The 23,101-nt window shown below is 48.6% G+C and overlaps 2 protein-coding genes and 2 long non-coding RNA genes across 6 annotated transcripts in view; 3 read left to right on the plus strand and 1 right to left on the minus strand.

Annotated features, from left to right (window-relative positions):
* Positions 1 to 13,088, plus strand: part of LOC122365139 — a 30,727-nt gene extending 17,639 nt beyond the window's left edge. The window contains exon 3 of the mRNA XM_043336112.1: positions 11,445 to 13,088. Coding sequence (XP_043192047.1) covers positions 11,445 to 11,788 — 344 coding nt within the window. The 3' untranslated portion in view covers positions 11,789 to 13,088. The remainder of the gene's footprint in view (positions 1 to 11,444) is intronic.
* Positions 1,150 to 5,295, plus strand: LOC122365138. 3 transcript variants are annotated; one of them, XR_006253686.1, is made up of 3 exons: positions 1,838 to 1,852; positions 3,464 to 3,728; positions 4,245 to 5,295. It is a non-coding gene; the product is annotated as an uncharacterized LOC122365138 (long non-coding RNA). The 3 variants fall into 3 exon arrangements; XR_006253685.1 differs by lacking the exon at positions 1,838 to 1,852 and adding an exon at positions 2,033 to 2,047; XR_006253684.1 differs by having other exon boundaries at positions 1,150 to 3,728.
* LOC122365137 lies at positions 5,930 to 8,573 on the minus strand. The gene is made up of 3 exons (XR_006253683.1): positions 8,490 to 8,573; positions 7,861 to 7,973; positions 5,930 to 7,002 (listed from the first exon to the last, which is right to left on the minus strand). It is a non-coding gene; the product is annotated as an uncharacterized LOC122365137 (long non-coding RNA).
* Positions 11,904 to 12,722, plus strand: LOC122365140 (ATP-dependent DNA helicase pif1-like). Its single transcript, XM_043336113.1, has one exon. The coding sequence runs from the start codon at positions 11,904 to 11,906 to the stop codon at positions 12,720 to 12,722; it is 819 nt and encodes a 272-aa protein (XP_043192048.1).
* Positions 13,089 to 23,101: the final 10,013 nt, after the last annotated feature.

Raw genomic sequence — 23,101 nt, forward strand, 5'->3', positions numbered from 1 at the left:
AAAATTTCCGAATTCCGATTCGGAAATCGGACGGACAAGTGACAAACACTTCGGACATATTCGGAAAACTAGTTGAAAATAACAAATTTCTTAAATAAGTTAAAGTTCAAACTCATTTCCATTATCAAAATGCAAATTGCAAAACATGTCATCAAAATTGGCAGGGGATATGTGGTTCATACATCATTAATAATTATAGTGCAAGATGAACATAAACATAATTGCATGTAGCAGGTAGTTCTGAGTCAAATATATACCTACATATACTTTGCCAACTTTTAACTCTAAATTTGAAAATGTGTTTACGAATGGCAATAGCCAATAGGTGACAGTGTTGTCAGTAAGCCCATCATAAGATAACACAGTTATGAATATGATGTAGGTACAATCATTGACCTGTGGGAAGCACTAGACACCAAAGCAGTAAAGAAGGAAATCCAAAAATAGATTTGCCTCACTTGAAAGTTAACAGAAGAGGCTGAAGAAAATTGCAAATATCAAGGTGTGCCAAGTAGCACAAGAGTCTTACCTAGAACCTCCTATCATAAATCATCCCCTTCCACCCCTTCCCCCCCAAAAATATCCGTGCCGAAATATCAAATACAATAAATGCTACATAATGCCGATAGCCTATCCAAATAAACTGATTACCAAAAGATGATGAAATGCGGCGAAAGCGTCATAAATGTCACCTAAGGAAAGATGGCCCCCGGATGAGAATCAGGGGAGACACAAAATGACGTCTAAAATAATAAATACAGTCAGTTTGCTTAACAATTGAATAATTTTCGAAAAAATATGATATTTTTCAATGCATATTGAATTTATAATAAACAACTAATGGTAAATGCACTTCAATAGGACAAATTATCTGATAATGACGTCATATTATTGATTTACTTTCACATCATCGACTCAAAGCCGGATACCATGTTCCATTCTACCGAGAATGGTAGCATGAAATGTGTTTTCCTTTCTACCGAGGATTACAAATTTTTGCTTGTGAATTTCAGTGAATTTGTGTTAAATCATAGCAAGTATTTTCGTTTTTGTAATCGCTTATTTTGTTTCGATATTCAGAGATGTGTGGCTCACTGAAGAGCACGTTTCTTCCAGATTAGAGTTACAAAGTTTTCCCTATGTGCTGCTACCGGCACCGCCCCGCCCCACAAAAATTTTCTGGGATACCGGCATGCTACCACGCCCCAAGCAAAAACACCGCCAAATTACCGGCATACTTAAAGGTAGACTGTCACCTTTTTTTCACTTACCGGTTTTCGTAAGAGGTGCCCGCCCTCACCACAGATGTCCAGTCCATTTTCCGTTATCCTCACCCTGTAACGCGCAATCGCCTCCCAAAGTTCCATTTGATGCCATCTTTTTCGCCGGTGAAAATGCTCATCACTACGATAGCATGTATGACACTTTTCATTACATTTTGGCATCATAGAGATTCATTGTTATTTTTCTTGAATGTTGTGACAAATTTCGTAATACCAATATTAATTTCAACAGCAAAGACGTACATTTAGCAAATTAATGTTGAAGGTTTCCTAGTATACTAGCATGAAGAAAGGCCGATCTCTTAGCATTGTGAAGGATTTCAGGGAAAGGAAAAACTTTGTCGATTTTAATTAAGAGCATTTTATACAAATTTTAAGGAAAAACTCGTCAAAAGGGTTTCATTTATCTTTTCTTATTCACACATATTCAATTCAAAGGCGATAAATTGTTAATTAGCAAATTTGTGGTAGAAGACAATGCTTTTTTTTACTTGAAGGGAAGTGGTAAAGGGAAGACCTGAGGTCCGATCTCTTCAACACTAGTGAAGGGAGCAGACCCTATGACAAAGGTAAGTGGTAAAGGATTTTTGGTTTGCTACCATGTTCTGCATGTTTCCACCTCTGTTTCAAACACGACGCGATAAAATTGAAGACTTTTTCGGGGCACGTGTCAAATGTATTGCTAATTCATAGGCGATGCTGAAAGTGGTTTCATCCTCATTTCTACGGTCTCTGTGCGCTAATATTTAATGGTTTTCATCGTGGTAAGTTGATATACAACGGTGCCGGAATCTCTCAAGTAACAAGTAACGGGTGTGCACTTAGTTTTGGAAAAAGATCGATTATCTCTTTTTTGAACTTGAAGTTATAAATACAAATGCTGGCATAGTGAATACCTAATCATGCAATTGAGGATGAGCATGCCAAAACTTAAATTTATACAATTGACTTGGGGAAACTACCCATGCTGGAAACTGCCAGTCTGCAAGGTATGGCAATTTCGACCAGATCTGGTCGGTGCGGGCTTGTTCAGCTGTTGCGGCGTGGTGCGGATTTCGCTTGGTGTGCGGATTTAGTGGATCACAGTGCAGATTTGGCTTGGCGATGGACTTGACGGACAAGACGATATTGATGAGGCAAATCGAAAAACATTGCTGGAGCTTTTATGTGTAATTCAGTGTCCCCTGGGTTTCAATGAGTGTGCAACTGCTGGTCATTTTTGGGTTCTGTGCGGATCTTTTACCCTCAGCCCACATTGGGGTGGATTTTCCGGTTTTGAAGGGTTGGTGCGGATTGTGAACTTGGGCTAGTGCCCTTCGTCGACATGCGAGCGATACTTTGCAGCATGGCTGCGCACGGCTGCAAAGTATGGCTTCAGCTTCAGCAATGTTTTTCAATTTTCCTCATATATCTTGTCTGGTCTGTCATGTCCATCAACAAGCAAATCTGCAATGTGCTACACCAGTGTCCCAAAATTAGGGATATTTTGGCTTGGGTGTTCGAGGGTAAAATTCCTCACTACAAAGAGGACTGAAAGTGGAAAATTGCCAGTCAGAAAGATACAAAGAAGAATGAAAACATGATCACCATTTTCTATGTGAATGTTACAGGATGTGGGAGCTGCGATGATTTAATGGAATTTGAATGTAGGTACAAGCCAGCCAGCAAATGTACATGCGGATGATCTTAGTTGTTAAAGTTGGGAGGGCAACTTGTCCTGGAAAATTAAAGGTGAGAGTGGACCGAGTGGACTATTCAATTTCACAAGGATTTCACTTTCCACCCAAATCTTGGGACACTGGGCTACACTAGATCTGCACCCTACCAGCCAAATCCGCACCACGCCGCATCAGATCAGCACCAGCTGAACAAGCCTGCACCGACAAGCTTTTGTCAAAATTGCAATGCTTTGCAGACTGGGAAACTACTAGGCGCAAATCCAAATATTGATCGACCAATAAACAGTTGAAGTGAGCAGGGCTATGACCAAACTAGGAATAAATAATTTAAATATGAATGCTTATAATTATAAATAGTTATAAAAAATTAGTATTTGTCAATCACCATTCAGCGACCGTTGACCTGACTCAGTCTGAAAAACGTGGCAGCCACGTTTTTCAGACATGCTGAAAGCTGTCATGCTGCACCTCTTAATATTAATTGTATAACAACTTTGCCAGTGCCGGAGACGACGGCGACGTCACCTGCGAGTTCCGCGGAACCCCTGACGCCGTCACCAGCTGGACCATCCGCGGCCCTGGACCATCCAGCGACGGCCGTGACGCCGTCACCAGCTGGACCATCCGCGGCACTGGACCATCCAGCGACGGCCGTGGCGTCGACTCTGCCAGTGCCGGAGAGGTCGGCGACGTCACCTGCGCCGCTGGTGTCAACACCGCATGGACATCAGCTGCGAGCTGGTAAACGGCGGTGGAGTGGAAGCAGGTGAGAACTGGCAACCTATTTATGACAACCTTTTCTTTTTTGCTTGAGGGGTGATTCTGGTGTCTTTCTGCTAGAATTATTCAAATTGGGCTTTATCTATTATTTTGACCATGGACGTGCCTCGAGCATACTGCAGCAAAATTTTTACATTTATACCCCCCAAAACCCCCCTAAATATTGACCTAGAGCAACCAAATTTGCGCAGGGGCGAGAACTCCAGGGGGCCCACCTACCTACCAAATTTGGTGTTTCTAGGTGCCATAGGAGCCAATCGCGAGGGGGGTCGCATCACCCCCCCTGCCAGGCCGTGTTATGAAAAATGTCCTGCCAGGGCGAGGGTTAATGTAGGAGCTATGCACACATAAAGCATGTGTTGTTTACAGCATGGTACTTCGGCTGCAGGCTTGAAATGGAACAGACTTTAGTCTTATCTGCATGTGGTAGCTCGAGCAGAGGTATTACATCTGCTTACGTGTCCCGTAGCAGCATTTTACACCTTGTCCTGCTCTCCCACAGAGCGCGCAAGCCACCAGCCAGCTGACTCAGAGCCCAGGGGGCGTTCGCCACCAACATCCGCACGGCGCAGCTGCAGAGGTGATTTCTGCCATGGAGCAGCATCCGCGGCTCCATGACATCATCCTTCCATCATTCTCCATCATCATTTCCGGAGCTCACCCGACGGCGGAGCTGGCGACGCCCGCGCCCCGCCTGGCCGTCCAGCCTGCGCGCTCCGCCGCGCGCCGCGGGCCCGGCTCGCCGAGACGTCCGGCTTAGGTCGGCGTTTGAGGCGCGGCGGGGGGCAACGTCTCTGTGCCCTGCTCCGGGTCCCCGCCGCCTGCGGTCTCTTCTGCTGCCGCCACTGAGGGGAACGGCTCTTCTTTGAAGACATCATCGGTCGACGGTGATGCTGGCGGGCCGGTGGCGGCGTGCCCCGTCGGCAGCGCGCCTGGGGAGGACGCTGGTGACGACGAATCTTCATCGCCGTCGGCACCGGTCGCGAGCGAGTCGCTGTTTAGTTGGCCTGCTACTGTGCCAAAAAGTGCGACTGTGGCCAGACTGGTATACGATTTGTCAGTGCTTACGCCCCTCTTGCCGTGCCGGCCGTGCTCTTTGCCGTCTATTGGGGATGCGTTAGAGTTATCGTTTTGGGGTTTATACCGGTATCAAGATTGATTTAAAAGATGGATTTCATCACATTTCTCGCGCACGTTCCACACGTCCTTTTGGTGTTTTGTATGATGGTAAAACGTGCTTATACCCTTTCTCTGTTACCAATGGGCCCTATTAGGTACTGCATCTCCTGCATTATTAGGTAGAGATGCAGTACCATTATTAGGTACTGCATTATTAGGTACTGAAGGAGATGCAGTTAGGTACTGCATCTCCTTCGGAGATGCAGTACCTAACAGATGCTTTCAGTGAACTTGTAGAGTCGAGATTTAACGTCAGGTGTTTGGCGTATTTAGATGATTTTCTTTTCATGTCCAAGGACGCTGAATGGTATCGCTGCGTTTCTGACTAGTGTTGGGTTGTGTATTAATTTCAATAAATTAGTTCTCGTTCCGTTGCATGTTTTTACGTTTCTTGGTGTGTCGATTGACTTTGGGCGTGATTCTGCGCGTGTTCAGGATAATGCCTTGTCTTGTCACTATTGCGGGATGGCCGTGGTCCAAGCACAGTCGCTGTGACAGACGGTTCGATGTGTCGACCAATCATGTTGCTTCGTTTTTGGCGCCTTGTGTGTTGTCCGGTCTGTCAAGACTCAGCTGGCTCAGTCTCGACTCTGGCTCTGGCTGGCTCAGTCTCAGTCTCATCAGAGAGCGAAAGGAGCTGCGCGCGCGGCTGCAGCAATTCATCGGCGGCGGCGCTGTGAACGCTGTGTCGGCGGCGCGCGAACAGGAGCTGATCGTGCTAAACGAGGACCGCCAGCAGCTTGTCCATCTGCAGCAGCTGGTGTTGCAGCTGATGGGCGGCCAGCAGCTGGCGGCGGTCGCTACCCCCCCCCCCCCGCCGGTCCTGTGTGCGGGGACCGCCGCGCCCGGCAGTGATGGAGGGTACTATGGCGGTGTTACATTCCTAACTGTTGTCACATATCAACTGAGAACCGTCCGGCCGGAGGCAGTTAACGCCGGCCGGCACCTACTCACCGTGGCCGTATTTTTTTATATGGAGAGAGGAGAGAGGAGAGAGAGGACATCAGGTTGTCAGAGAAATAAAGTGTATATTTATTATTTGAATCGAGCGAGTCGCGTGTTCCACGAGCGGGACTTGGAGCAAAAAGCTGGCATTGAGATACAACGAACAGAACGTGGCGTCGAGCAGGAACGCCCCCGGCTATGTACACGGTGCTGCTGGGCGCGCGACCAACAAAACACGAGAATGCATCAACATCAAAGACACACGGTACATCAAAGCCCTCCGCGCCATCGCTGGGTCCGTCGGCACCGCTAGCGCTTCTACAAAACAAGCACGCACATAGAGACGCCATTTCCAAACGCACGCATACACAGAACAAAAACGCACATGCACGTCCATTCGTTTCACTCAGTCACCCATGAACGGCTTGGGTTTCCGGACGGTCACCAGCCGGCGGGGCCGCGCCGCGGCAATAGGCGTGAGTCTCCTCGTTGAGCTTGCTGAGCGCGCTGCCACCGGAGGCGGACGGGGCGCCGCCGGCCGCGCCGTCCTTCGCGTCGCTCACCTCCACCTCGACCCCACTGTCGGAGTCCTCGGCGGCGGCGCGCCGGCGCAGCTGCTCGCAGATCTCCTCTGTGACGAAGGTGGCGCACTTGGGGTCGCGCATCAGCGGCGTGAACTCGAGCTCTGGCCGGCCCTGGTGCAGGCGTAGTGCTCCGTCAGCGGCCGCGGCTGCACCACGGCAGCGCGCGATGCTCGCACAGCTCGCACTCACGCTCCACGGGAGCCGGCGCCGACTCCGGTCGCCGCCGCTTCACCGGCGTCGAGCTGGCCTGAGACGAGCCCTTTGCCGCACCGCCCGAGCCCGTGTGAGGGATGATTGTGAATTGTGATCTCGTTGTTGATTTTGATGGGCTGTCCGGTGGCGGCCGCCGCCGCAGCTGCCTTCCTACGGCCAAACGACTCCATAATCTTCTTGGCGACGACAGAGTGAGGGCTGTAGACGTCATTCTCGAACTGTTTGTATACATATGCGAATGTGGCCGTACAGACGGTGCACTTGTAGGGAAAGGTGCACCGGGTTCAGCATCACAAGGTGGTCCTTAAAGACGTGGTGCAGGAGCTTCCACTGGTACACCTGGCGCACACAGAGAAAACACGTCACCGGTAAATCCCAGTTTGAAGTGAAGGAAGATGTGCATGAAATCCTAGGACCAGACAACTCGCAGGGGGGAAGTCCACAAATGACGCAACATCACTAGGTACAACCTCGTATCGCACAGCAATGTAAAATCATTAATGGTACCTAATGGTCTCCCTAATAACCAGTGTACGTGTATCTCCAACCCGAGCCGCCTCCCACGATAAGATCAAGACTTGTGTCAAGACATGTGTCCTAAGTATTAAGTAATAAGTTCACCTGTATCAAGTTCACCTAGCACCACTTTTCTGAAAGAAAAGTGGTTCATGTTTTAGTGCCATCTTTCATTATAGAAAGACAATGATGTTGAATGTGTTTTCTGATGAACCACAAAGTGAAAATCAGTGATTTATGGGTGCATTGTATTTAAGAATTCCTTTTGAATTATCATGAGCAGAGTTGAATACCTCCTTTTGCACTCTTTAGAAAATGAAGAGACTCACAAAATTAAAACATGATTAGAAAGAACACATCCTTAGAAATGTTTTGTGTACTAACCATATTTTTTTTTTTCACAAAACATTTATAACTTCCACCAAACCACACAATGAGTCAGGTGAGATTATCTTACATTAGGTAAGGTTAGGTAAGGTTAGATTAGGTTGTATTATTTCTGCTTGTAGTGTACCTGACTTTTCAAGGTAGGTACATGATAATTTTAATTGCAATAATCACCTTAAAATATATATTGGCTAGCAACCTAGATAAAGGCTAGGCCACACATGGCAATTAAATAAATATTAACAATTGTTTCATACTTTCACATCGCATCGTAAGAAACATTCAGTTATTTACCTTTGGGGCTCGGGCTGGGCGGTGGGTGAAAAGTTGAGAATTCTTCTTGCCCCTCGACCACCTCCTCTCCTCACCCGTCCTCGTCCTCTCCCTCGCTCACCAGGCATCTTCACCTGGAAGGTAGGCATACAGAAATGGGCCAGTCTGCAAAACGTGGCAGGTCTTGACAATATGTTGTCAGGGCACACACCACAGGTTGTGGCAGGTTTGAGGAATTTTGGGGCAGAAGCAAGGAAATCTGGGGCAGAAGTTGAAAGCTTGTCACAGCATTGATTCATTTCGCTTCTCATACTTAGTAAATGATGCACTTCATAATTATATCATTTTCATCATATTCATGAGGGGCCCTCATGAAAGGAATTGGGTTGCCCAGGTCTCGGCATTCCGCTTGGGGCAATGTTTTGACTGTCCCAAACATCTTGTCACGGATTGAGCTCCCTGCCACACTTTGAAGACTGGGAAATTGGTGCTGGAATGGAAACACTATCAGATTCATGACAATTTTTCCAATACCATAGGTATTTGTTATTCAAATAGCACTTGTCTCAACTTAGTCTATCACTATTCATATAAACCTGGAAATAGTCTAGCTTTTAATATCACATGCCAAAATACATGTATATATATACCTATCAGATGAATCAGAATTGGAATATTTTAAGATATAGATAACATAACTCATTAAAACAGGCAATTCCAAAAGCGTAAACACGACATACATAACCAAAGCAAGGATCATTGTATATTTCAATTGTAACATGCGCGCCGTTTATGGCGACAAAACCCGCTTCCATATCTTATGACCTTGAAGTCTAGTGATGTGTCAACATTGTCGCTAGACATTATCCGATTGATAATTTATGATAATCGATAATTTTTTACGCGATTCACGTGATGATAGCTTGCCAGGTGAATTCTAAAATTTCGTTTTATCCAGGGAAAAAATCATGGGCCGATCTGAGAAAACTTTTTGAAGGTGGCAGTCTTCCTTTAAAAACCTGCATTCTTAATTCTGGCTTACCCCTACTGAGATGCCACATTTTGGCAATTTCAGTTACCGCCCCACCCAGCAGCCACCCATTGTCCAACCAAAACTCCAGCAGCCTGATTTTGGCTGAGTTAGCCCCACAAATACCACAATTTTGAAACTCAACTCCAGTTTACAGCTGTTAAAATATCACCTGGAATCAAAGAGGTATTGCCTACAAAAAGCCTACACACATTCATCAAAAAAGCAAGGTCAAAAAGAACTTGAATTACTGAAATGTGTTCCTGAAGACTGCACAGTGAGCAGCAATCACATTTACCACAAGCGTTCTTATTTTCCACATTACCCTAAAATGAACTATAGCTAGTCATAAATCACAATATAAAAAAACTACAGATTAAGCCATGTTCCTAACTGAGGTAGCGAGATCAACATCTGCTTTTTCCTATCCGCCATGGCTTGCTGGCTCGTGAGTAAGATACGAATCATGTAAAAATATGTGTTAATAACTCACTTGTCCTGAGAAGTCACCAAATAATATGTATAAAAACGATATAATATCCTCTCCCATCTCAAACGCAGGAACAAACACAAGGTTATAAAGGATCGAAACATATGCGCCATAACACAGTTTTTAACCAGCTGATTAAAACACTGCAAAAAAAGTTTTAGGACTGCAAACTACTGCCTCGTGAATGATTTTTTTGATAAAAATCATCCAACACGATATTAAAATCCAATAAAATCAACACTGTGAGTGTTATTCACTACAAGAAAATCCACTTCTCTTGAGTAATTCAACCAAAAGGGCATATGAATAAATATTACGTCATCAGCTTACATCCTTTTTTTAGGGGACAGAGGATCTTAAAAGTCAATCCTTGGTTGCTTGATCAGCTGATCATATTGCGCCACTTTGTATTCATTTGGTCTGCATGTTGTGTTTTCTTGTAAAGATAAGACAAAATGCCAGTTTAATTCATTTTCATTTCATTTTGGGACCGAAGTTAGGCTCAGGGCTTCCTAACACCTGCCTTTTCAGCTGGATTTTCAGTGTCAAATTCTTTGTAGAGTATCTCAGACCACATCTCAGGACTCAAGGCCAGTTTCCAAACAATGTGTTTTGTGTTGTTTTGATTCTGCATTTTGCCTAGGGAATGTTGCCATCAACATTAATTTATTTTATTGCATTATACCTATTACCTACCATTAGACTTACTAATTGGTTGTGCTTTTGCAACATGAATGAGTATTCTTCCTTTGATAGACCACAGTACCTAGATTCTTGACAATTCTTATTAGAGCCAAACCTGTGAAATGCTGAGGTTCATGTGTACAATTACCCTTAGCAATGGAACTTCTACCACAAAATGTATTTTGCAGTGGCTAAGATTGCTGTTATTACAATTCAATAGCCTCTTAGTGTCCAAAGTTTGAATCATTTGCTGATATTTTTTTTTTTTTTTTGGTGCAAAATCAAAAATACCGGCATGCTACCGGCAGAATATGCCAAATACCACGAAAAAACCTGCGGTAGTGAAAAATTACCGGCATGCCGGTAGTGCGGTAGGGAAATTTTGCAACTCTATTCCAGATGTACCTACCTATCTCACATTTTTCTTCTTACATGAACTTGAACTATTTTGCTTTTGCAAAAAGTGTTCTTCTTTACATGTCAGCCAGTGTGATATAAGATGAAGATATGCATTATTGTAAGTGACTAGCTTCTTGCATTATTGCTGTATTAATTCATCATCAAGTGGCTTAGTGTCAAAAAAGGGATGCGGCAAGAAGTCAATATTTGAGAACACAAGTTTGAGGGATAAGGCAATGTTTTGCATTATTCCTGCCTACTCAGCTTCAGTTGTAGGCTGTAGCACATTTTAAAGAAGAATAGGCTTGTCACAATATGCTGTGTTTGTGTTGTATATCAGATTAGGCCTTTTGCCCAAATGCCCATTCCCTACTGCATATGATATTGCTTCAACATTTTTAGTTGCCAATATTTTGCACTCAAAACCAGATGGCGGATATCTGTTATTTAGTTATCATGTGGTACATAATAACATATACCTAATATAGATCAATTCACCCATCCTCTCTTTCCATATCCAGCTTTCGGACAGTTTTCGGACAAATCCATGCCTTGGACATTTTTCGGACAAAAGTGAGCTAGGATTTTGGACATTGGACGGACATCGGACAAGAAATTTCTGAAATTGACACCTCTAGCACCAACGTGACGGCCCGAAAACTGCGTACGTCCTGCTAATCAATGCTGGAAAATTTCATGGCGTTAATTTAGTGCTCTCCCCTTCCTCAAATAGCGTGTAGCAATGTCAACACCGATTTATTCATAAGCGTTTGATGTAAGAACGGGGATATAAAAATACAAAGAAAAACAAATGATGGTTCCGGTTCGTGGTGTGTCCTGTGCTGACTGTCGTCAAGCAAAAAGGTGGAGACCATTCTCTTACACTGCCCTATATCGCATTTTGATTTTCGTATACAACTTTGCAACTTCCTTTAAAGCATCGCTATCTGTCCTTTGCTGAAAGCACTATTCCACAGTATAGCCTTATTGCTTGATCCGCAGGGTGCGGGAAAACCTTCCTGGAGAACACCCTCCTGGCCACCGTCAGAGCCGAGGGTGGCGAGGCCATTGCCGTCGCTACCACAGGCGTCGCCGCCAGCCTCCTGGACGGCGGCACCACCGCCCACTCCCGGTTCAAGATCCCCGTCTCACTGACTCCCACATCCACCTGCGACATCCGCAAGAGGACGGAGGCAGCCGACAGCATCCAGCGCTGCCGCCTCCTGGTGTGGGACGAGGCTGCCATGTCCCACCGCTGGGCAGTGGAGGCGGTCGATCGGACCCTCCGGGACATTCGGGGGTGCGACCGGCCGTTTGGGGGGGCTGCTCACGCTCTTTGCCGGTGACTGGCACCAGATTTTGCCGGTGGTGCGCGGCGCTGCCCGCCACCAGGTAGTGGCCGCCTCTCTGAAGGCGTCGCCCCTCTGGCGAGAGGTGGTGTGTGTGGAGCTGCACACCAACATGCGGGTGCAGCTCCAGGGCGACGCGGGGGCGGGCCAGTACGCCCAGTTCCTGGCCGAGCTTGGCTCGGGTCGGCTCCCTCTGTGTCCAGGCACACCCGACACTGTACAGCTCCCGCCAGCCGTCCTGAGTCCGGCTCGGACTCTGGACGAGCTGATAGACCGGATATACCCCGATCTGGCCCAAAATTTGCCCAACTTGGGCTGGCTCGAAGAGCGCGCCATTTTGACCGTCCTAAATTCCGACGCAAAGAAGGTCAACGACCTGGTCATCGCGCGTATGCCTGGACCAGAGATGGAGTACACAAGCGTGGACTCCATGGCCGACCCTGACGCGGTGCCGCTGGCAACCGAGGTGCTAAACAACATCGAACTTTCTGGAATGCCGGCCCACAAAATTCGTCTGAAGACCGGCGCTCCGGTCATTTTGATCAGGAATTTGGATGCACCTCGGGCTGTCAACGGCACCCTCTGTGTCGTAAAGACGCTGATGCACAACGTGTTGGAGCTGACGGTGCTCACCGGACCGGACCGCGGCAACAGTATTTTTGTTCCGCGACTCCCACTCGAGTCTTCGGCTGACTCTGGCTTGGGATTTTCATTCCGGAGGCTACAGTTCCCCGTGAGCGTGGCCTTCGGGATGACGATCAGCCGTAGCCAGGACCAGACGAAGAAGCGTGTGGGAGTCTGCCTAAAGAACCCCGTGTTCTCTCACGGACAGCTCTATGTCGCAATGTCCCGAGTGGGTAGCATTGGCGGCATAGAGCTGTTCGGCGGGCCAACGACCCGCAAAGTAGTCTACCCCGAGGTCCTACGTTAGAGGGGCACTGCCAGCCAGAGTCTGCCGCCGGTGAGCACCGTCTGCTCGACCTTTTTATATCTTCTTTATTGGATGTTTCTTATATTTGTATGATAAGTGATGTTTTATAGCTTTGATATTCACATTTGTTGTAAAAGTACAGAAAATTGTCGGTATTTATACATCTGTCCTCCAAAGGTGTGTGTCATAGCCGCCAATGGTGTATGTACGCTGAGCTATAACATTTGCATGCACGTATTGCTATGAAATGCACGTGTATCTTAGCCGTACTTAGACAGGCTGCACAGCTGCATGTAAATAGTGTGGAAGGTGAGTGCATAAACATAATGCCGAAGTGGACACGCACATATATGGAGTTTCACGTTATCTACATCTCTTTATTCTGGAGGTTTGCGGTTTGACGATGGGCGTGAGGGAACAGGAACAGCAAATTCTGGAACTCGACAGGTGAGGAAATGAACGCGATCCACGACACATAGGATCTATGAGGACAAACAAAAGGGCCCATCATGGAAAATTTCACATCGGAACACGGAAATAGACACAGCGAAATGTACAGCGAAAAAGGAGGGCTGAGAAAAACGTAAAATACGAGACGATGGTTGAGGGGGAAACCACCTATTAATAAATACTGAGCCAGGAACATCTGATACATGGACAATTGTGAATGACATGACAATAGGTCCTTGGTCATATATTAATCTTGATATGTCTGTGAGTCTTAACATCGGCATAATGCTACATCAGCGCCTGAACCCAATTTTTGCCAGAGACGTGGTTTGGGGAGAGCGTAACAATAACCATCCATTGAAAATCGTATAAGACTTGACATCGGATAACAAACTGAGAGCAAGTTCCACCGTAATTACGGAGCGAGCGAAGCGAGCGTAGTCTTTCCTTAGATTAACGGAAATTTCTGAGTATGAGCGGCCGGCCGGCCGGCCGTGGTCACGCTTTTGCGAGGCTTATATCTCAGCAACCACTTGACCGATTTACACGGGGTAATTTTTGTAGGGTAGCTTCATTCCTTCTACCAAGTATTGAACTATTCCCTATGCATGTGGGTGACCCCATATGCACGTGCCACGCGCAAAACGAAGAGGTGTCAGTTTTATAATTGTTGCAATATCTCGGTAACTACTCGGCCGATTGCGCTGAAAGTTGGCATGTAGGTAGGCACCCACTAGACACTGCATATCCATGTGCCAGAGTTGGGGTGCTGCTGCACGTGCGCACGTGCAGGGGTCGTTTCCAGATCTCGAGAACGGCTGGACCGATGGCGCTCAAATTTGGTACACGGTTAGGGACCAGTTAGTAGGGTGCCGTGCACAAGTCAGTTAGGACCCATTCTGCACGTGCGCACGTGCAGGGTGCCGCTTCCAGATCTCGAAAACGGCTGGGCCGATTGTGCTCAAATTTGGCACATCGCTAGAGACCGGTTAGTAGGGTGCCGTGCACAAGTCAGTTGGAGGTACCCCCTCGAAATTTCGCACGTGCAAGGCTCACCCTCCCGCTCGCTCCGTTAGTCGCCCCAAAAGGCGCTATACTGGTGGTATTGTGAGTAATTACGGTGGCGGTACACACTCAGGTCACTATGTATCCGATGTGTACGGTGTGGGCCGTGATAAATGGTACCACTACGACGCCCAGCTGCGTCGAAGAGACAGACGTTCTTGGTGAAGAGCGCAAGCGTAATGGCTACCTATATTTCTTTTATCTTCACGAGAGCATATGCAGAAAGATTATCCGAGTATAGCGTTCTGGTGGGTCTCTGTAGCTGCCAAGGGAGCATGCTGCGTCACCGCTGCGGTGATCGGCGGCTGAACGCTTGAATGTCCTTGACCATGTCTGTGTCTATGCATATATGTTTCTGTGTAAAACGGTCACGTCGGGAAATCGAAATAGAATTGGTAAAATGCAAAGAAAAGTATCAAAGCGTTCTTGCACCGCCCTTCTCTGTAAAGTTCTTCTTCAGTGACATTTGCAATTATTCATTTGGGCCCCGCTTAAAACTTCTTAATTATCAAATAAATATAAGGCCTCGCCCAGTGAGGGACTGACCGGGCACAGGCAGAGGTAGACCCTGCGATCTGGCTTGACATAGTACATATAACACCTGTGACATGGCACGAACCGATGTGACGGTGGCCTGACCCCATATAACCCATTTGATATGACATGCTCCAGCGTGGCCAAAGGTAACCCCTGTGATTACCGACTTTCAGTGACCACTGTGAACTGGCACAACTCAGCGCGTCCTGACATAATCCAACGGACCTAACTTGACCCATATACTGACCTTATGCCATATTAATAGCAAGTGGCCATAAATTCACATTTTCGAGTACATCTTTGCTTATAGATGTCCCACTGACGTGAAACATCCACTACTCGAACTGGTCAATTATGCGCAAACCATATCCTCGCGACGCAAAGCAAGCGACAAAGTCGCTTGTTGCTACTATTTCCTGGTTTTCTTTATAGGCCAAGGCTTGGTAACTGATAACTCTGCTGCCCTATGGGTCCGGCCAGCTGTGGCGAGTGAAGACACACGCCCTGACTGACTGGACCGCCAGCCGAGACGCTGCTGACTCTGGTGGTGAATGGTGAGCGAAAGAGGAGAAAGTTTACGCCAAAGCTGAAGCAAATCTACATTGCTGTACAGCTATTACGCTTTTCACCTGGTGGCCAGTAGAGGAACTAACAGTTACTACAACTGACCGTCAGAAGCACCCAACACACACCGTGCCGCTCCCAGTAACGTACCAGGATGTAGACCCCAGTCGGGCAGCGCTCCGGCGTCCGGCGGCCGCAGCTGGTCCAGCAGTGACAGCAGCCGGCCGGCGCTGCCCTCCGGCGCCGTCAGACAGGCGTTCACGGCCACCACCCTGACGGACAGACGTCACACGGTCAGCAGAGAGCCGACACTCGGTCAGCGGACAGTGGCATTGGGTCACCGGATATCAGAGCATCGCCGCAGCACACAGACCAGACAGGACTGTGCCGACAACGCAACCCCGTTGGAGTAACATGACCCTAATAAATGCACCGAAAATGCTCTGGTCTATCTCCATTATTTATTTTTAAAAAAATGAAAGAACAACTGAGATGAGGGAAAGGAGTGAGGCGTCTGTTAGGGTCCCCGTGCAATACGCCCGGTGCGGTGACTGACCTCTGCGCCGCTAGCTGGAGAGCTGGTTCATCCGGCTGACGACCTTCTGTACCTCCTCGGCGGAGAGCGGGTTGCCGTTGGTGGCCCGCCGCAGCCCGTCCCGGTAGCCGGCCGCCCCATCCGGCGACACGCCCTGGGGAGTCATAGTATAACACTCAGGCAGGTTCAGGTTTCAGTCCGACACACAGAACCGTCCGGCGACACGCCCTGGGGGCGACACATGGGCGCGCTCAGGTCTCAGGTACAGGTCTCGCGAGATTAAGCGGTAGGTTTTGCACATTTACATTTCCGGTTATATCTCAGAAACTAATCGATCTACGATGAAGCCATTTTACACGATCATGGCCGGCTTGTTACCCAACAAGTCGATCGCACCTTCAACACTTAAAAGCTTAAGACGACGAAGATATAGCCTGAAGTACACTGAATTTTCTAGGTGCAAAACCTACCGCTAAAACCCGCGAGACCTGTACCATGCACAAGGGCGCCGGGTGCAGTATCCGTGTGTCCCTGACTGACCTGCAGCGGTGACGCTGTCACAGAAAGCACCTGTTCATTGCCCAATGGGTCCAGCCCAGTTCCGGCCGGCCGAGTGCCCGCACGTACGCAGCCAGTGTTACGGTCTGTGTTCGATCTATGTTACGGTCTGTGTTCAATCTATTTTACGCCCTGTGTAACGACCTGCGTTACGGTTTGTGTTACGGTCTGTGTTACATACCCTGTTCTGGGCGGTCTCCACCTTGACCCTCTTAGCGTCCCAGAGTCGGTACTGGTAGAGGTGCGCGTTCTCTGCCGAGACGTCCCGCAGGTGAACGAGCAGGTTCTGTAGGCCGACCAGCGTCTCAGCTGGCACCTGAGAAGGTCAGGGGAGGGTAGGGGAGGTCAGTGGTGTACTGGTGTCTGACATAGACCAGCGGACAGGGGGAGGGGAGAGGGAAAGGAGTCTGGTGGCGCAGTAGGACCGTTCCGCGCTTGAAAGTGGACACATCTGAGGACCGTTCCGCGCGAGCTGACACTGCCTCTAGAACCGTTCTGCGAGCAGTCAGACATGCAGACCGGATTGATGTTTTGAAACTTTGACATAATAAACTTTAATTAATTCGACACAGGTAGCCTAACCGCATGTGTTTTTTATATCGCGGACAAAAAAGTGGGGATTGTTTGGGTTAAGCAGGGAGTCACCGATGTTAGATCCCTCTCTGGGTCCTTTCATAGGTCACGGTCCTGACCCGAGATAGCTGAGCTGTGTCGCAGCCCTGACCTCAGACAGCTGAGCTGTGCACGCCGTCGGCTCGGCCGTCAGTCGCCACAGCCGCTGACGCCAGTGTCTAAACAGCTCCAAACAATATCCGGCCCTGTATAGCAGGATAAGCCATCAGAGGCGGGAGTGATCAATGGAGGGACGCGAAACACTAACGCCAAGGGGATGACAACTGCTGAGGAATAAAGAAACTACATGCAGGTACACTGGGAACACGTCATGCTGGAGTTGACGTGTTCCCAGCCCGTCCTGTACCATGCAGCCCGTCCCGGTGATCACTCCCGCCTCTGATGGCTTATCCTGCTATACAGGGCCGGATATTGTTTGGAGCTGTTTGTACACTGGCGTCAGCGGCTGTGGCGACTGACGGCCGAGCCGACGGCGTGCACAGCTCAGCTGTCTGAGGTCAGGGCTGCGACACAGCTCAGCTGTCTCGGGTCAGGACCGTGACCCCCTATGAAAAGACCCAGAGAGGGATCTAACATCGGTGACTCCCTGCTTAACCCTAACAATCCCTACTTTTTTCTCCGCGCTATAAAAAAAAACACATGCGCGCTATAAAAAAAACACATCCCTATCAACCAGACCCAAACAGTGTACCAAATTTGAGCGCATTCGGCGTGGCAGTTCAGGGTTCAAGATATATGAGCAACCCAAAATCGCTACTGCAGCAGAATAACGAACACTCTTGGCCCTTCACGTCGCACGTGTCACGACGCTCACCATGATACATCAGTTGTAGTCAATAACTCACCAAGATACATCAGTTGTACTCAATAACGAGATGGAAGGGATAGGATTACGCAACAAAGAGTAACGCAGGTCAATCAGCCCAGCGGTTGCTGACTTACAACCCTATTAAAAACGTTACAGGAATACGCTTCGCTAGCTCAATCGTAATAGAGTAGAATCATTACATATATGCAATTGCTACTATTTCCTGGTTTTCTTTATAGGCCAAGGCTTGGTAACTGATAACTCTGCTGCCCTTTAATGGGTCCGGCCCGCTGTGGCGAGTGAAGACACTCGCCCTGACTGACTGGACCGCCAGCCGAGACGCTGCTAACTCTGGTGGTGAATGGTGAGCGGAAGAGGATAAAGTTTACGTCAAAGCTGAAGCAACTCTACATTGCTGTACAGCTACACCTTTTTTCAATCCGAATCGGCATCTGTTCATTCAAATACGGCAGCGGGCACCTTATCTCGACAGGCACTCCAACAACTCGACACTGGAGCACGCATTTCGACACGTTTCACGGATTTAGACTAGCATCTGTTGATATTCGACCAGGGTCATTGAACAACGGCAGGGGCATTTAATATCGACAAAAGGCATTCTGTTTTGTCACATTGCATTTTACGTCGGCAGCTTGCTGCCAAGCTAGACAATGGTCAATTTATCTCATCAGTGAATTAAGCAACTCTTATCTTTTCGGAAAGGCATTCTAAGAATGTGCGTTAAAATGTTCCACGGTACTGTAAAGAGACACTCAATATGGGTGCTTGGTTGCTAAGTAACCACACCTTTTTCAATCCGAATCGGCAACCGTTCATTGGAATACGGCAACGGGCACCTAATTTCGTCAGTCGCTCTGGAACCTTAACACCGGTTCGTCCCTAACATCACCCGCTTCCGGCACACAAGCTGACCTCATTCGAGGTCACCATCCTTGCGTCACTCTGTGACAATGTGGAAGCACTGGCGAATCCAAAGGGCGACGGGGGTCATTCGGGGCCTCGCTCCTTTCAACGCATCTAAAGTTGACAATGTTTTAGCCGTATTTCTTGCATGAAATACAAAAATATTGATTTTTTCATTTGTGTCGATCTGTCGACACATTGTGAGTGGCGCTGACCGCCAGCGCGGATGGTTCAGGTCTGCCGAGATGGAAATGGGCGTGTCACCGGAGAGCGGCAACAATGTTTGCAGGATGGCGGTGTGGTCAGTCAGGTCAACTGTATTTCTGGACAAAAAAAAACTGCCCTCTGGAAAGGTGGAAACCCTACGGGCTGACCCATCGATCGCTTTGGCTGCATATCCGTAGCGGGACAGTTTTATACCGGCGCCTTGTCAGCCGCCGCAGCTCACCAGTCACTGGTAGACTCACCCAAATGCTTCCTCCGCATGATCCTCTCATCTCACGACTCTGACGTGGCTTGCTAGCCTACTCACCCTCCAATCACAGAAGAAAAAAAAAATGTTTACACCTCAAAACCACGGCATTTGCGTATTTTGAGTTCCATTTATCCAAGGGGGAAGTCTAAGAAAAGGAAAAATGCTATAAAGTCTAGTGGTAAGCATTGGAAACGCATCAATGTACAAAATATGGTTTGAAATTTGTTCGATATAACTTGTTATACCGCCAACGAAACTGAATGACCATTGCCATTGTAAAATGAAATTTGCCTTTTTCCAATGCCCGATGTCACAGTCCTATGCCGTGTGCCGAAATCCATTGGCCAGTGTCGGAACCACGCTCATTGTCGACATTAAATGCCCCATGTCACGCCTCTGCACTATGCCGAGTTTGGAGCGTGGTTTGTCGAAAGCGCACTCCGGCTGACGTTCCTAATGCAGATCTGCCGAAACTAACTGACCGGATGCCGATTCGGATTGAAAAAAGGTGTAATACGCTTTTCACCTGGTGGCCAGTAGAGGAACTAACAGTTACTACACCTTTTTTCAATCCGAATCGGCATCCGTTCATTCAATTACGGCAGCGGGCACCTTATCTCGACAGGCACTCCAACAACTCGACACTGGAGCACGCATTTCGACACGTTTTACGGATTTAGACTAGCATCTGTTGATATTCGACCAGGGTCATTGAACAACGGCAGGGGCATTTAATATCGACAAAGGGCATTCTGTTTTGTCATATTGCATTTTACGTCGGCAGCTTGCATCCAAGCTAGACAATGGTCAATTTATCTCATCAGTGAATTAAGCAACTCTTATCTTTTCGGAAAGGCATTTTAAGAATGTGCGTTAAAATGTTCCACGGTGCTGTAAAGAGACACTCAATATGGGCGCTTGGTTGCTAAGTAACCACACCTTTTTCAATCCAAATCGGCAACCGTTCATTGGAATACGGCAACGGGCACCTAATTTCGTCAGTCGCTCTGGAACCTTACCACCGGTTCGTCCCTAACATCACCCGCTTCCGGCACACCAGCTGACCTCATTCGAGGTCACCATCCGTGCGTCACTCTGTGACAATGTGGAAGCACTGGCGAATCCAAAGGGCGACGGGGGTCATTCGGGGCCACGCTCCTGGCGAATTCAAAGGTTGACGGGGGTCATTCGGGGCCTCGCTCCTTTCAACGCATCCAAAGCTGACAATGTTTTAGCCGTATTTCTTGCATGAAAAACAAAAATATTGATTTTTTTCATTTGTGTCGACCTGTCGACACATTGTGAGTGGCGCTGACCACCAGCGCGGATGGTTCAGGTCTGCCGAGATGGGAATAGGCATGTCACCGGAGAGCGGCAACAATGTTTGCAGGACGGCGGTGTGGTCAGTCATGGTCAACTGTATTTCCGGACAAAAAAAAACTGCCCTCTGGAAAGGTGGAAACCCTACGGGCTGACCCATCGATCGCTTTGGCTGCATATCCGTAGCGGGACAGTTTTATACCGGCGCCTTGTCAGCCGCCGCAGCTCACCGGTCACTGGTAGACACCCAATGATGCTTCCTCCGCATGATCCTCTCATCTCACGACTCTGACATGGCTTGCCAGCCTACTCACCCTCCATTCACAGAAGAAAAAAACGTTCAGACCTTAAAACCGCGGCCTTGGCGTATTTTGTGTTCCATTAACCAAGGGAAGTCTAACAAAAGGATGAAATGCCATAAATTCAAGTGGTAAGCATTGGAAACACCTCAATACACAAAATGTTGTATGAAATTTGCTTGATTTTGCTTGTTATAACGGCAACGAAACTGAATGACCATTGCCATTGTAAAATGAAATTTGCCTTTTTCTGATGCCCGATGTCACAGTCCTATGCCGTGTGCCGAAATCCATTGGCCAGTGTCGAAACCACGCTCAGTGTCGAAATTAAATGCCCCATGTCACGCCTCTGCACTATGCCGAGTTTGGAGCGTGGTTTGTCGAAAGCGCACTCCAGCTGACGTTCCTAATGCAGATCTGCCGAAACTAACTGACCGGATGCCGATTCGGATTGAAAAAAAGGTGTACAACTGACCGTCAGAAGCACCCAACACACACCGTGCCGCTCCCAGTAACGTACCAGGATGTAGACCCCAGTCGGGCAGCGCTCCGGTGTCCGGCGGCCGCAGCTGGTCCAGCAGTGACAGCAGCCGGCCGGCGCTGCCCTCCGGCGCCGTCAGACAGGCGTTCACGGCCACCACCCTGACGGACAGACGTTACACGGTCAGCAGAGAGCCGACACTCGGTCAGCGGACAGTGGCGTTGGGTCACCGGATAGCAGAGCATCGCCGCAGCACACAGACCAGACAGGACTGTGCCGACAACGCAACCCCGTTGGAGTAACATGACCCTAATAAATGCACCGAAAATGCTCTGGTCTATCTCCATAATTTATAAAAAAAAAATGAAAGAACAACTGAGATGAGGGAAAGGAGTGAGGCGTCTGTTAGGGTCCCCGTGCAATACGTCCGGTGCGGTGACTGACCTCTGCGCCGCTAGCTGGAGAGCTGGTTCACCCGGCTGACGACCTTCTGTACCTCCTCGGCGGAGAGCGGGTGGCCGTTGGTGGCCCGCCGCAGCCCGTCCCGGTAGCCGGCCGCCCCATCCGGCGACACGCCCTGGGGAGTCATAGCATAACACTCAGGCAGGTTCAGGTTTCAGTCCGACACACAGAACCGTCCGGCGACACGCCCTGGGGGCGACACATGGACGCGCTCAGGGCTCAGGTACAGGTCTCGCGAGATTAAGCGGTAGGTTTTGCACTTTTACATTTCCGGTTATATCTCAGAAACTAATCGATCTACGATGAAGCCATTTTACACGATCATGGCCGGCTTGTTACCCAACAAGTCGATCGCATCTTCAACACTTAAAAGCTTAAGACGACGAAGATATAGCCTGAAGTACACTAAATTTTCTAGGTGCAAAACCTACCGCTAAAACCCGCGAGACCTGTACCATGCACAAGGGCGCCGGGTGCAGTGTCCGTGTGTCCCTGACTGACCTGCAGCGGTGACGCTGTCACAGAAAGCACCTGTTCATTGCCCAATGGGTCCAGCCCAGTTCCGGCCGGCCGAGTGCCCGCACGTACGCAGCCAGTGTTACGGTCTGTGTTCGATCTATGTTACGGTCTGTGTTCAATCTATTTTACGCCCTGTGTAACGACCTGCGTTACGGTTTGTGTTACGGTCTGTGTTACATACCCTGTTCTGGGCGGTCTCCACCTTGACCCTCTTAGCGTCCCAGAGTCGGTACTGGTAGAGGTGCGCGTTCTCTGCCGAGACGTCCCGCAGGTGAACGAGCAGGTTCTGTAGGCCGACCAGCGTCTCAGCTGGCACCTGAGAAGGTCAGGGGAGGGTAGGGGAGGTCAGTGGTGTACTGGTGTCTGACATAGACCAGCGGACAGGGGGAGGGGAGAAGGAGAGGAGTCTGGTGGCGCAGAAGGACCGTTCCGCGCTTGAAAGTCGACACATCTGAGGACCGTTCCGCGCGAGCTGACACTGCCTCTAGAACCGTTCTGCGAGCAGTCAGACATGCACACCGGATTGATATTTTGAAACTTTTACATAATAAACTTTAATTAATTCGACACAGGTAGCCTAACCGCATGTGTTTTTTATATCGCGGACAAAAAAGTGGGGATTAGAGGTGGCAAAATGTGGACCCGAGGACCCGGTCCAAAGAACCAGTCTGGACCCATATGGGTCCAGACCGGTTCCTGGAAATTTTCGGACGGGCCCAACCGGGTCCTACAAACTTTACATCTTCCAC

Source organism: Amphibalanus amphitrite, unplaced genomic scaffold (genome assembly GCF_019059575.1).
Source record: "Amphibalanus amphitrite isolate SeventyFive unplaced genomic scaffold, NRLGWU_Aamphi_draft 000718F_arrow, whole genome shotgun sequence".
Lineage (NCBI taxonomy): Eukaryota > Metazoa > Arthropoda > Thecostraca > Balanomorpha > Balanidae > Amphibalanus > Amphibalanus amphitrite.